Raw genomic sequence first — 15,148 nt, 5'->3', positions numbered from 1 at the left:
CTTTGTTGAGCTCGTACCTGAGCGTAATGAATATGAATTTAAAAGAAATTGAAAAAGATAGTCAATCACCAACTTATCGTGTATGAATTTAAAGGAAACAAAAAAATAGCTGACAATTTTCAACTTAATGAATATGAAATTAAAAGAAAACAAAAAATAGTTATCAATCATTTTCATATTAATGGGTATAGATTTAAAAGACAAAAAAAAAAAATCATTGCCAATCATGCACTCAAAGGACAACTAAAAAAATAGACAATCATCCACTTAACAGATATGAATTTAAAAAAATGATTTTTAGAAAAATAGTTGTCAATTATTAACTCATAGGATGTGAATTTAAAAGAAAAACAAAAATAGTTTTCAATCATCAACTTAATGTGTACGAATTTATAAAAAAAACCCGAAAGTAGATGTCAATCTTCCATTTAATGAATATGAATTTTAAAAAAAAATAGTTATCAATCATTTTCAACTTAATGGTTGTATTTTTAAAAGATNAGCAAAAAAAAAAAATCATTGCCAATCATGCACTCAAAGGACAACTAAAAAAATAGACAATCATCCACTTAACAGATGAATTTAAAAAAGATTTTTAGAAAAATAGTTGTCAATTATTAACTCATAGGATGTGAATTTAAAAGAAAAACAAAAATAGTTTTCAATCATCAACTTAATGTGTACAAATTTATAAAAAAAACCGAAAGTAGATGTCAATCTTCCATTTAATGAATATAAATTAAAAAAAAAAACAGTTATCAACCATCTTCAACTTAATGGATGTATTTTTAAAAGACAAAAAAAAATTGCCAATCATGTACTCAAAGCACATCAATTTAAAAAAAAGAATATGAATACATATGAATTTAAAAGAAATTTTAAAAAATAGTTGTCCATCATCAACTTAATGTGTACGAATGTATAAAAAAAACCGAAAGTAGATGTCAATCTTCCATTTAATGAATATGAATTTTTAAAAAAAATAGTTATCAATCATTTTCAACTTAATGGTTGTATTTTTAAAAGATAAAAAAAATAATAATAATAAAAATTGCCAATCATGTACTCAAAGTACTCAATTTAAAAATTAATAGACAACATTGACTTAACTGATATGAATTTAAAAGAAATTTTAAAAAATAGTTGTCAATCATTGTCATAGGATGTGAATTTAAAAGAAAAAACAATAGTTGTCAATCAACTTAATGGGTATGAATTTAAAATAAAATAAAAAATAGTTCCTAATTATTAACTCAAATAATAGGAATTTAAAAGAAAACCAAGAAATAGTTGACAATCATTTGCTCATAGTATATAAATTTAAAAGAAACCAAAATAAAAAATAGTTATCAACATGATTAATATGACTTTAAAAGAAAACTAATATCCAGAAATCGTTTCAGTACAAATTAGTTCAATAAACAGAGGAGGAGAAATGTTTGGAGGCATAGCATTGGCCGGCTGGAGAAAAGAACAACAGAAGAACCGGAAGATCCAAGTACAGACAAAAATAATCTACTTTAATTATTTATCACTTAATTAGTTACAATTTATTTATTATTTCGGGCTTAAAAACCAGCCAATCTGTTTTTATGCTTTCGATTTATTAAGTAAGGCGTAGAAGCATACAATTTTTCTAAAGTTATAGCGAATTTTCGACGATTTATTTTATCTTGATTTATAAATGTTTATTAATAAATATGTACAAGTTTACTTTGTTCTAAATATACTAGGAATCAGCAGTAAAACGTTTTTAATACGTAATTTAGCAGTAAATTTTTTTATAAACATTCCGTTCTAAATTATTATATTTTTTTAAAGATACAAACACTATTTCTACGCCGACAAATTTTTCGTCGCAGTTTTTGTGAAATTTTGCTTTGACTTAAAACGATAAATAGTAGCTTTTATGGTTTATTTGTCAATCCCTTTCTTGTGCCAGCCATTTTGTCCATCCTCCTTCACGGTAATTACTCAACAAATTAATGTGTTTTCAATATTTTTTCTGCAAAATTTAAACATAGCCTTGAAAAAAGCCTATCGTTTTGAAATTAATTTGTCAAGGGTTCTCGTCGGGTTTAACATTGGCACGAAGCGATTCGCCAAAGAACAGGTTTTCAAAAAATTTTCATTCAGAACTTTTTGCAGTTCAAAATATATTTTAAATATCTAAACAAATTCGATTCAGCCTACCGACGCAAAATATCGTTCCAGAGACATTAGCTCTTGAAAAACGGTAAAATATAATATCATCATAAAATCCATTACAGTTCGTGGTCCGATTGACCAATTAACATTTTTCAGTTAATTAATACTTTTATGAAAAGTATTGGTGGAGATAAAAAAAGTCAGTGTCACGAGCGGGATTCAAAGCCACGATCTTCGGCTAAATACGCCACTGTTCTACCATTTGAGCTATCCAATTTCCAAAATTCCAGAGGTGAGGTTGAGATGGGAAGTTAGTGTCCGAGCGGATTGAAGTCACGATAGCTCAAGTGGTAGAGCAGCGGCGTATTTAGCCGAAGAACGTTGTGTTCGAATCCCGCTCGTGACACTACTTTTTTATCTCCACCAATACCTTTATAAAAATACAATATTATCTTAATTCGTCTTTTGTCATCATCGGCGTGGTCGCCATTATGCCGGCGGCGTCTTTGCGGATTAATCCAGCGACAGATAAAAGAAGCGAGGATAAGCGGACAAAAGACGATCATACGGCGTAAATATTTTTTTGGGAGTTGTTAATGGTTCGATTTGTATAGAAAATCGGGCAAGAGTATTGTTTTGTCTGAACTTTTATTTTCGCATTCTTTTATACTTGTTCTTCAGCTGGACCTTTTGTCGTCATTTAAACACAGAATTAACATTAAATAGTTGAGTTATTAGGGTAAAAGTGGGCTAATAGACGTTTTTCTAACAAGGTTTGGTGTTTGAAATGAGTTGGTGGCAGTTTTCATCAGCAGAACAAAAATCCGTTTTATTCTACAAATAACGAATTAAAAATAAAGTAGAACATAAAGTAAGAAAATAATTTTATTAAGTTAAAAATATTGCACATTGCAAACCACAAAATATTTAAAAAATAAATACAAAAATAATACACACAGTATATACAGAGTGGTGTACTAGTTATTGCACCTTGTCATTGGTATAAAAAAATAAATACATGAATAATATACAAGTTATATACAGAATGGCGTATTTGGCTAGAATCTGAATCTTTTCTGTCGATGAATCTGCTTCTGGATCTGCCTGTTGACTTTGGCCTCGATGCTTTCCTCTACTTCAACAACTTCTTCGATTTTTTCTAAAGGTTTTTCCACGATTTTTTTCTTAAACTGGAAAAGCCGTCTTTTGACTGTTCTGAGGGCGCCGTGTTCGTTTGCCGGTCCCATGGGGCAAGTCGTTCTTATCGATGAAAGTTGAAAATTTGGCCGAGATATCCACCCGCTCACGGGTGTTGAACATGAGAAATTCAATTTTGCCGGAGGCGAATCGTACTTCTTGATCAATTTTCTGCAAACAAAAAAACAAAAAAAAACATTAACATTAGCCGACATTAATCTTACAAATTTTTCTAAATTTATTGCAAGTTAAAATTTACTGGATTTATTTTTAAATAAAAACATAATCAATTTCAATGAAAGGTTTTAAACTTACCTCTCGTTATTAGTCTTCAAGTGATACAAGGCGAATACGAAAAACAGCACACACGAGTATGACACGATTACGATGAAGGGTATAAAATCAACGATGATCATCATGACGACTAGGTCTGCACGATACGAAGGACAAGTGCGAACTGTAGCCCTCGAAGCATTTCTGGACCTTTATGAATTACACCCTTCTGGACTTTCTTACCTGCGCCACCCACGACTGGGGTCACGCCCCCTAGCGGAAATAAAATACTAACAAATATAACGGAATTTAATAAAATAGTAAACTAACAATAATTTGTTATTTATATAAATAATAAATACACTAGTTTGATTTTTAAAATGTGAATAATTTGAAATTTTAACTTGCCTAGTATTTAATTTTTTTTAACCAAAACGGTTAAATTAATACTTTGATTGAATATATAAAAAAATATATTTTGCATTGTATAAATTCACTTTTCCACATCCAAAATGTAATTGTCATATGTAAACAATGTTTGTAAATCCCAGGCCCTGAAGATGATCTCAATAAAGATCGAAACGTTGGCACGATAAAGCAAATGTTTTTCTGAAACCTACATCATACCAGACCGCATCTCACGATTTCTAAATAAATATCGATTAACGGTCACTAATCACCACACATAAATACACTAGTTTGATTTATAAAATTGGAATAGTTTGAAATTTTAACTTGTCTAGTATTTAAAAATTTTTTGGACCAAAAAGGTTAAATTAATAGGACTTTCATATCTAGAATTTGTTTAAATGCCAATTCTAATATTTATTCGCATTTAATTCAATCATTTAAATATAACGCTTCGCCTTTTTATTCAATTCATTATACAAGACTAAATTTCTTTATAAACAATTAGATAGTAGATGAATTTAACAAATTGAATGACTGGTCCGTATATTATCGCTCTTTTTGTCTTCCGTTGAATTACCGTTGGCGTTGTACGTCGGCGAATTAGCGAAAGCAGAAAATGGAAATATTTATCGTTTCCCGTTTTTATGTCGGCGTTTATTAGATAAACATTAAACTCTCTTTTGATCGTTCATTGTCATCTTGCCTCGCATATTCTCGCTTGTTTTGTCTGTCGGACGAGTGTCTTGAAGTTGTTGAAGTAGAGGAAAGCATCGAGGCCAAAGTCAACAGGCAGATCCAGAAGCAGATTCATCGACAGAAAAGATTCAGATTCTAGCCAAATACACCATTCTGTATATAACTTGTATATTATTCATGTATTTATTTTTTTATACCAATGACAAGGTGCAATAACTAGTACACCACTCTGTATATACTGTGTGTATTATTTTTGTATTTATTTTTTAAATATTTTGTGGTTTGCAATGTGCAATATTTTTAACTTAATAAAATTATTTTCTTACTTTATGTTCTACTTTATTTTTAATTCGTTATTTGTAGAATAAAACGGATTTTTGTTCTGCTGATGAAAACTGCCACCAACTCATTTCAAACACCAAACCTTGTTAGAAAAACGTCTATTAGCCCACTTTTACCCTAATAACTCAACTATTTAATGTTAATTCTGTGTTTAAATGACGACAAAAGGTCCAGCTGAAGAACAAGTATAAAAGAATGCGAAAATAAAAGTTCAGACAAAACAATACTCTTGCCCGATTTTCTATACAAATCGAACCATTAACAACTCCCAAAAAAATATTTACGCCGTATGATCGTCTTTTGTCCGCTTATCCTCGCTTCTTTTATCTGTCGCTGGATTAATCCGCAAAGACGCCGCCGGCATAATGGCGACCACGCCGATGATGACAAAAGACGAATTAAGATAATATTGTATTTTTATAAAGGTATTGGTGGAGATAAAAAAGTAGTGTCACGAGCGGGATTCGAACACAACGTTCTTCGGCTAAATACGCCGCTGCTCTACCACTTGAGCTATCGTGACTTCAATCCGCTCGGACACTAACTTCCCATCTCAACCTCACCTCTGGAATTTTGGAAATTGGATAGCTCAAATGGTAGAACAGTGGCGTATTTAGCCGAAGATCGTGGCTTTGAATCCCGCTCGTGACACTGACTTTTTTTATCTCCACCAATACTTTTCATAAAAGTATTAATTAACTGAAAAATGTTAATTGGTCAATCGGACCACGAACTGTAATGGATTTTATGATGATATTATATTTTACCGTTTTTCAAGAGCTAATGTCTCTGGAACGATATTTTGCGTCGGTAGGCTGAATCGAATTTGTTTAGATATTTAAAATATATTTTGAACTGCAAAAAGTTCTGAATGAAAATTTTTTGAAAACCTGTTCTTTGGCGAATCGCTTCGTGCCAATGTTAAACCCGACGAGAACCCTTGACAAATTAATTTCAAAACGATAGGCTTTTTTCAAGGCTATGTTTAAATTTTGCAGAAAAAATATTGAAAACACATTAATTTGTTGAGTAATTACCGTGAAGGAGGATGGACAAAATGGCTGGCACAAGAAAGGGATTGACAAATAAACCATAAAAGCTACTATTTATCGTTTTAAGTCAAAGCAAAATTTCACAAAAACTGCGACGAAAAATTTGTCGGCGTAGAAATAGTGTTTGTATCTTTAAAAAAATATAATAATTTAGAACGGAATGTTTATAAAAAAATTTACTGCTAAATTACGTATTAAAAACGTTTTACTGCTGATTCCTAGTATATTTAGAACAAAGTAAACTTGTACATATTTATTAATAAACATTTATAAATCAAGATAAAATAAATCGTCGAAAATTCGCTATAACTTTAGAAAAATTGTATGCTTCTACGCCTTACTTAATAAATCGAAAGCATAAAAACAGATTGGCTGGTTTTTAAGCCCGAAATAATAAATAAATTGTAACTAATTAAGTGATAAATAATTAAAGTAGATTATTTTTGTCTGTACTTGGATCTTCCGGTTCTTCTGTTGTTCTTTTCTCCAGCCGGCCAATGCTATGCCTCCAAACATTTCTCCTCCTCTGTTTATTGAACTAATTTGTACTGAAACGATTTCTGGATATTAGTTTTCTTTTAAAGTCATATTAATCATGTTGATAACTATTTTTTATTTTGGTTTCTTTTAAATTTATATACTATGAGCAAATGATTGTCAACTATTTCTTGGTTTTCTTTTAAATTCCTATTATTTGAGTTAATAATTAGGAACTATTTTTTATTTTATTTTAAATTCATACCCATTAAGTTGATTGACAACTATTGTTTTTTCTTTTAAATTCACATCCTATGACAATGATTGACAACTATTTTTTAAAATTTCTTTTAAATTCATATCAGTTAAGTCAATGTTGTCTATTAATTTTTAAATTGAGTACTTTGAGTACATGATTGGCAATTTTTATTATTATTATTTTTTTTATCTTTTAAAAATACAACCATTAAGTTGAAAATGATTGATAACTATTTTTTTTTAAAATTCATATTCATTAAATGGAAGATTGACATCTACTTTCGGGTTTTTTTTATAAATTCGTACACATTAAGTTGATGATTGAAAACTATTTTTGTTTTTCTTTTAAATTCACATCCTATGAGTTAATAATTGACAACTATTTTTCTAAAAATCATTTTTTTAAATTCATATCTGTTAAGTGGATGATTGTCTATTTTTTTAGTTGTCCTTTGAGTGCATGATTGGCAATGATTTTTTTTTTTTGTCTTTTAAATCTATACCCATTAATATGAAAATGATTGATAACTATTTTTTGTTTTCTTTTAATTTCATATTCATTAAGTTGAAAATTGTCAGCTATTTTTTTGTTTCCTTTAAATTCATACACGATAAGTTGGTGATAGCCCTTCAAGAGCTATTGTATCCCCCATGCTCTACCTAAAGCACATCAGTAAATTTTTCATCGTCCTCTTGGATTTTGATCTTGGAACCCTTCGTTCTGCCTGGCTGACACGGCTTCCTCGGTGATGGTTTCCAGAATTTCCACCACTTTACCTTGAAATTGAAAATACTGTTTTTTCCCTTGTACTCTCTTTGCAGGACGTCTGCGGGAAGGGCGACGAACAGAGGAGATGCTCAAGCATGTGGAAAGTCTGTCGATGCTGGGTGGAGTCGAGTAAGGCCGATCCTTCTGCATCCCTTGTGCCTCTTGATTCTTTCTCGTTTGCCTGGAAAAAAAATTAAATAAATTAGCATGTCATTAAATAATTTCCAATTATTGCAAGAAAAATGTTACAGGGTTGAATAATAAGAAAGTTCATTTTTAACCCTCATATGAAAAAAGGCCATATAGAACAAAAAGTGGCCAATTTCTTTTTAAAATTACACAATAAATTCAACAGACCAAATGGTAATGACAAAAATTTACCTTTCTCTCCAAAGAGTCTTCAGGTGGAAGGTGCCGAACGTGTACAACAGCATACACAAATAAAACATGTTCACGGTGAAGTGTGTCAAATTGGCGATGATATTCATGATGTCCAGGTTTGCAGGTGCGAGATTCAAGTGCAAAATGTGGCCCTCGAAGCACTTCCGGGGCTTTATATCAACGGAGAGATGAGCCTTTGGACTTTCTTACCTGAGCCACCCCTAACGGCGAGAAAGTGTTTCATTGATTGCAAACGAGCCGTTTTACGGAAATAAAATTTGATAAAGAGAAAGGACAAATAATATTACTTCACAATTATAATTAACTTTTAATTATCAAATTACTAATAATATACATTAAAAAAAAGAAATTTCAACAGACCTTTTGTCCGCCTTCTTCACGGCGTGTATGAATAAATCAAATCGTATCATGAATGAGAAAGGATAAATAATATTAATTCATAATTGTAATTAACGTTATAATTATTAAGTTGCTGGTAAATTTGCAGAAAAAATTAAATTTCTGTAATAATTACAGACGAACAATCCTCAATATTGATGTTTAAAAATCATAATTCATAACCATTAATCTTTATTTCTGGTTAAATATTAAGTTGTAATTATTAAGACTTACTTGTAAAGAAATCAGACTAGTACAACACAGGTTACTACTTTTTACAATGCGAGAATATGCGGACCAGGATCACAAAAGATTTTCAAACTAAACATATTATATTACGTTTTTCCATTTTTCACTTAAAAAGATTAAATTTTTTAATTTGTTAAAAAAATCCCAAATTGTTCACTAAGGATTTAAAACAATGATTTTATTTAATATAGTTATACAGGGTGTTCGGCTACTCTTGTTACAAATTCTGTCAGTAGATTCTACATTCAAAATGGAACCAAAAAGTCCTAATTAACTATGGTCCGAATCTCAACGGTTTAGGAGTTATTTCATTTTTTAAGATTTCACGACCTTGCTTCAAATAAACAATGATACCTTCAAAACTAAAATGTTTTGGGCAAATCCGTTGATACCGTTGAAAACTACGTTAAATTTCCAATAAGATGTGATCAATACTAAACTTGTAAACGTTAGTGAAATAAGCGTTATAGTAGTCAGGACTTTGAAAAATATTTTTTTTTTCAAAATTAAAAACCTACTATGGTCATTCTAAACTACTACATATTTCCAAACCTAAAACCCAGGAAATTTCAGAAAACCAATCCATTTAATATCCTTTTTAGTGATGTAACTCCTTTTTTAATTGGGTTTTTCAAAGAAGAAGAAATCGATGAAGGGAAAGAAAAAACCGTGGTTGAAAGATCGGTAAGGTAGAAAGATTAATAATAATAAAAAATAAAAAACTTAGGGAAATTTTGAATGAATTTATTAAACGTTTTTTAATTTTGGTTCGAAATGCTCTCCAACCCCCGCAATGTATTTTAACGCGCTGCGAATTCTTCATTAGAAAAATAGCCAAAGTGTTAACAAGATATCACATAGATAACTGAAAACGTTTTGAATCTTAAAATTCTTTTATTCCTGTGAATAATAATACAATAATTCTTTTATCAATGTTTCAGCCATGTTGGTATGTAAGTAAACATTTGCACTATTTCGGTTTTGAACACGAATTAATTTTTTTTTAATTTTCCACCTTATCATTTCGTCAGCCACGGTATTTTCTTTCCTTCGTCAATTTCTTCTTCTCTGAAAAAAGTAATAAAAAAAGCAGTTGCACCACTAAAAAGGTTGTTACATGGCGTGCATTTTCTGAAATTTGCTGGTCTCTAGGTTTGGGAAATAGTAGTTCAAAATCACCATAGTGTTTTTCAACTTTGAAAAAAAAAATATTTTTGAAAGTTCTCAGTACTAAAACGCTTATTTCACCAACATTTACAAATTTAGTGTTGATCACTTCTTGACTTCGGTTAAATTTTTAGGCTTCTTTAACTTGCTACAAATAACAAATTTTTTATCATTTTATCTTCTTATCTTTAAAAAACCCATTCTAGTTTTATCATATTTTCCAAATTGTTTATTGGCTTGCTCTTTTATTCTTCTCGCTGGGCATTTTTCCAGGGTAACGGTATGTTGTTTACGTTTTTGCTCGAATCAAAGTCCACCATTATCTACAGGAGTGAAAGCACTCAATTAAAACTTGACTAAGTTGAAAACAACCCTTCGACTACCTGAGTGAGATTTGGAAAAAAAAGTTCAACTTATCAAAAGTCAGATCTTTTATTATAATTAATTTTTCTCCTAGCTGTACTACTTCAAAATTAATACACAACCAAAATTTTATTAAATTTATATATATGAAATAATTGAAATAATTATTTACACAATCATATAAAATCATGTTAAAAAAAATACAACGCTGCACATAAAAATCCTATTCATTTAGCCTTTTCGAGGTTTTTCTATTAGAGAACAACTTCAATTTAAATAAATTTGTAAAAAAAAATATAATTTGTAATGAGGAAACTTAAAATAAGATGGTTTAATTTACGATGGTGAAAAGAAGGCAAGTTGGCCAAGTTAATTTTGGAAATTGACTTAATTAACGTTATTTAAACTTTTAACACAATTCCATCAAAACTTGGTCTACTGTATTGAATTATATTTTTCTTTTCACCAATTTATTGATATTTCTTCAATGCGTTTTGAAATTTGACTGTACAACTAGTGAGAATATCTGTCTGTATAACGAAAAAATAATTTATTTAGTTTTTAGATTATTGCTCTTAATTAACAAATAGTTTTTTAACTACAAATAAAATTTTCACTTTTCAAATTTAGAAATTAAATAATTTATTGTGTAAACATATATTTTTAATTTTTATTTAAACAAATCCAGGTTTATTATTATATTTGTTTTTTCTTGCATTTGGCTTGTACCTCCTGAAGAATTCGTGCAAGCAAAAGATTTTCACCCGAAATCACTAACGCAACGTGTTTAACACTATGTATTCTGTATATTTATAATCTTTATATGTGTATATGTATTCATATATAAATATTAAATAAAAAATATAAAATAATAATCCTAGTAAATTATATCCTAATGAATTGATTTTTTCCACTATATATTTTATTTTATTTTTCATTAGTTATTTATTTCTAGAGTTTAATAAACTTTTGCTTATGTTTTCCTGAAAAACCTTTTGGCAATTCGTTCCAACGCTAAATCGCATGAGAATCGTTAAATTCAATTGTTAAAATTTGCAGTGATAGTGCAAATATTTGATATTAATAATTAATGATAAATAATTCCACATGGAATCTTTATAAAAATTTTCATTTTTTAAGTGATGAATAAAAGATTGACAACTTATACAAGTTTACTAATAAATAATTGTGTAATCAAGATAAAATAAACCTTCGAATATTCGCGATAACTTTATAAAAATTGTACGCTTCGAAAATTCTAAAAAAAGTTTACAAAATTGACTCATTAGTCATAAGTCTCGAATTGCAATTAAAGAATAATAATTTTATACTACTAAATAAATAAATTGCTTAATCTAAACAAATGACAAATAATTATGAACAGGAATAATGTTAAATAATAACTGAAAATATATAAATGTAAAAAAATATGTATGCCTGGGTGTCGGTGGCCGCAACGGTTTAAACGTTGACACGGCGCTCATCACTGTAAGGTAAAGGTCCCGGGTTCGAATTCAGCAGCCCTGCATTCGAACCCGACATACTTACAAATGGGCTTTTTTTTAAAAAACACCGGCACTCTGAGAGTTGATACGACCTCGTTGTTGAAATACCCTCGTTTAAAAAAAGAAAAAAAACATGTATGGAAATAAGGACCAAACAATTGAATAGTACTTAAATACAAGTAAAGAAAACTGAAGAATCTAATTCTTAAAGAAATAATGAAATAATTATGAAAATTGGAAGCTTGTTCTTTTAGGTTTAGCAGTTTAAATAAAAATTTTAATTTAAGTTTACGTGCTTGTGCGATTTACTATGATGAAGTTGATGCTATGAAGAATAAAGTATATAGTTAGGAAGAATCTTTTTTGAAAGATGTTCGAAGGTGTGAACTTGAACTTTTAGTCCAGTTTATCACTACCAAAAAATATTATTTACGTGTTTATAGTATGCTGAATTTTACATAAATAGTGATATGCGTTTATGACTTAGGCAAATACAAGTGAAATTTTGCAGGTGAAATTTATTTTTCTAGATTAAATCTGTTTTTTTCTACGCGCACGCGCCGTCAAAACTCGATCACCAAACGTTCAACATCAGAATCGCTTTGAAAATGTCAGGGGTTGCTCAGGTAAATAAAGCCCCGATAACCCGTAGATATAAAGCCCCGGAAGGACTTCGAGGGGCACATTTTGTACTTGGTTCTCGTACCTTGCAGACCTCATCGTGATGAATATATTCGATTTGAGACATGTCATTGTGAACACGTTTTGTTTATCTGTCCTGTGTTTCACGATTGGTTTCAACCACCTGAAGACTATTTGGCGAAAAAAGTAAGTTTCTTTTTTTAAATTTATAATTACAATTTAATTCGTGATTTTATCGTATAATTTTAAAAAATAAATTGGCTCTATTCAGGCCTTTTTTCATAATCAAATCAGAAACTGTGTTAATATTTCTCCTATTAATTTTTTTCTTATATTAATTGCAAATTTTAAAGATATGTTAATATTTGCTTTTCCAGGGAAATGGAGAAGGATCAAGTGACAAAAAGGGTGCAAAAGGATCGGCCGTGCTCGACTCCACCCAGCATCAACAGGCCTCGGAGAAACGTCACAGTCTCCAGGATTCGTCGACCTTCCCGCAGACGTCCTGGGAAGAGAGTGCAATTCATGTTGTTACAACGGAAAAGACAGTTTTATCTATTCGAAGGCAAATTGGCGGAAATACTCGAAACAATCACCGAGGAAGCCGTGGAAGTCAGACTGAACGAAGTGATCCAAGAACAAATTCAAAATGGACGAAACTTAAGAATTTAATCACTTATGTAACACCATGTACTTTCTGTGTATTTATAATATTTTTGTATTTATTTTTTAATTACAGCTGTGCAATACAATTATCCTAGTAAATTTAATCTTAATAAATTGATTTTTGTATTTCGTATCGTCTGTTCTATTTTCAATTTTTACTTAGTTTTTAATAATTATACCGGATTCTAGATATCTTCTCCAGAGAAATATTATTTGGCAATATTCAAAGTGTTAATTTGTTGAAAGAATCCAGTTCTTCAGGAGGTATGCTGTTGGCGGTGTCGCCTTTATCCCGTCGGCGTCATTGTTGGATTAATCCTTGGGTTTTTGATCGATTCCGAAAAGCCGAAACGTGTACGAAAAGAAAAGGTTTGCGAAAACAGGGGGACCAGAATGTTAGGCGGATGAATTTTAACCTCTGGTTGAAATCAAGATTAATATTTAATTCCCTATTTTTCGTGGTCCGCTTGACCAATTAATATCATTCAATTAATTAAGGTTTTTAGTTGAGATAAAAAAAGTCATTGTCACGAGCGGGATTCCAAGTGGGGTTGAGATGGGAAGTAGTGCCCGAGAGGATCGAAGTCGCGATAGCTCAAGTGGTAGAGTAGCGGCGTATCAAGCCGAAGGTCGTGGGTTCGAATCCCGCTCGTGACACTGACTTTTTTATCACAACTAAAAACCTTAATTAATTGATTAATTTTTAAACAAAAAGTCAATATTCTTGAAATTTGCTCCTATGGTCTGCGGGGTGATAATCATGAACTTTGATCGATACCGATCAATTTGGTCAGCCTACCATGAATTGGTCAAATATGTGATATTTTCTTACCTCAGAGCCAAAATACCTACATAGAAAAAATTAGAAGAAAATACGTTAAACCACAGTTGTTAAAAATTGTATTATTTCATTAATTACATAACTCCTCTAGATTTTATCCATAGTCAATGTTATTACAAAATTTGGTCAGCCAAATCTTCATACTTTTAGGCTATGTCAACGAAATTTTAATTATTTGCCATAATAATGATGAACTTAACAAAAACACCATGTTTTATTCTCAGATGTTTCAGATATTTTTTTTTTTTTTTTATATAAGCTATACCATTGCGAGAAGTTTAAATATTTCTAAACCCGTACAAAGTTTCCTGCCGGATTGGATCGGCAGGACATTTGAAATTTATCGTGAAATAAATTTTTTGAAATATTGAAGATTTTAAGGGATTTTTTTTTATATTCTCAAAAATTTGTATTCAAGGGTGGAGGATTGAGGTCAGAAAAAGAATATAAAATTGGTTTTTGCTGCTCATTTTTTTAAATCATTTGCTTCTTGCCTATGTTAAAATACAGAATTTGTGGCATACACCTAATCACAGGACGATTCTTCCTAGTTCGCCTAGGGTAGGACTATTCCGACTAACTGACCTGTGGGAGCGGGAGTGCCACAGGGCAGAGTGCTCGGACCACTCCTGTGTCTCCTCAAATATCCCTCCTTGCAGCCTTTGCAGGCGATACAGCTATGCTTTCCTCTGATCCCGATCCTGCTCGGGAGGATTGTATAAAACACTTTATAATAAAACACGCTTGTAATAAAATACACTGGGAGGAGCTCGAGGCATACTTCCAACGAAGAGCGGAATGGGACCAAATTTGAAAAATCCATTAAAACAAATGCTCCCATGTTACCTTTACCCTCAGAAGCAAAACCCCTCATACAATATTTCCTCAACATAAAATCGACTTTGTACGCTTGGGTTCTGTGTTGACACACCCTTAACCCAGAACCGACATATACAAATAAAAAGACAGGAACTTCACAGACGCTTCGGACTCCTCTATAAACTACTCGGACGGAAATCTAACATATCGAGAAAAAAAACTGACACTACTGAAATCGATTTGGAAATTGGACATACGGACTAGAACTGTGGGCACCGATAAACCTACCAATATTCAAAGAAATCAATCCTTCCAATTCAAAGTCCTCAGAATAATCCACGCCCATTACAACGTCTCCAATGCCACCCTCCACAAAGACCTAAAAATACCCTTTGTAAATAAATTGTTCCCCACCGAATTTTCCACATTCCATGAAAAACTATCCTCACATCCTAACACAGTTCGATCCATGTCCAACATTATTCATGTCCTA

At 30.9% G+C, this 15,148-nt stretch overlaps 2 protein-coding genes across 2 annotated transcripts; both read right to left on the bottom strand.

Moving 5' to 3' along the window:
* Positions 1-3,206: 3,206 nt before the first annotated feature.
* Positions 3,207-3,930, bottom strand: LOC106672954. Its single transcript, XM_014404811.2, has 2 exons — positions 3,661-3,930; positions 3,207-3,516 (listed from the first exon to the last, which is right to left on the bottom strand). The coding sequence occupies exons 1-2, from the start codon at positions 3,762-3,764 to the stop codon at positions 3,207-3,209; spliced, it is 414 nt and encodes a 137-aa protein (XP_014260297.1). The 5' UTR covers positions 3,765-3,930.
* Positions 3,931-7,536: 3,606 nt separating this feature from the next.
* LOC112127178 lies at positions 7,537-8,204 on the bottom strand. Its single transcript, XM_024227605.1, has 2 exons — positions 8,005-8,204; positions 7,537-7,804 (listed from the first exon to the last, which is right to left on the bottom strand). Exons 1-2 carry the CDS (start codon positions 8,109-8,111, stop codon positions 7,537-7,539), a joined length of 375 nt encoding a protein of 124 aa, XP_024083373.1. The 5' UTR covers positions 8,112-8,204.
* Between the last annotated feature and the right edge of the window lie 6,944 nt (positions 8,205-15,148).

Source organism: Cimex lectularius, unplaced genomic scaffold, assembly GCF_000648675.2.
Source record: "Cimex lectularius strain Harlan isolate CLEC.00 unplaced genomic scaffold, Clec_2.1 scaffold203, whole genome shotgun sequence".
NCBI classification, from domain to species: domain Eukaryota; kingdom Metazoa; phylum Arthropoda; class Insecta; order Hemiptera; family Cimicidae; genus Cimex; species Cimex lectularius.
The sequence above is the reverse complement of the archived record's forward strand: the minus strand, read 5'-3'. Positions and strand labels throughout refer to the sequence as shown.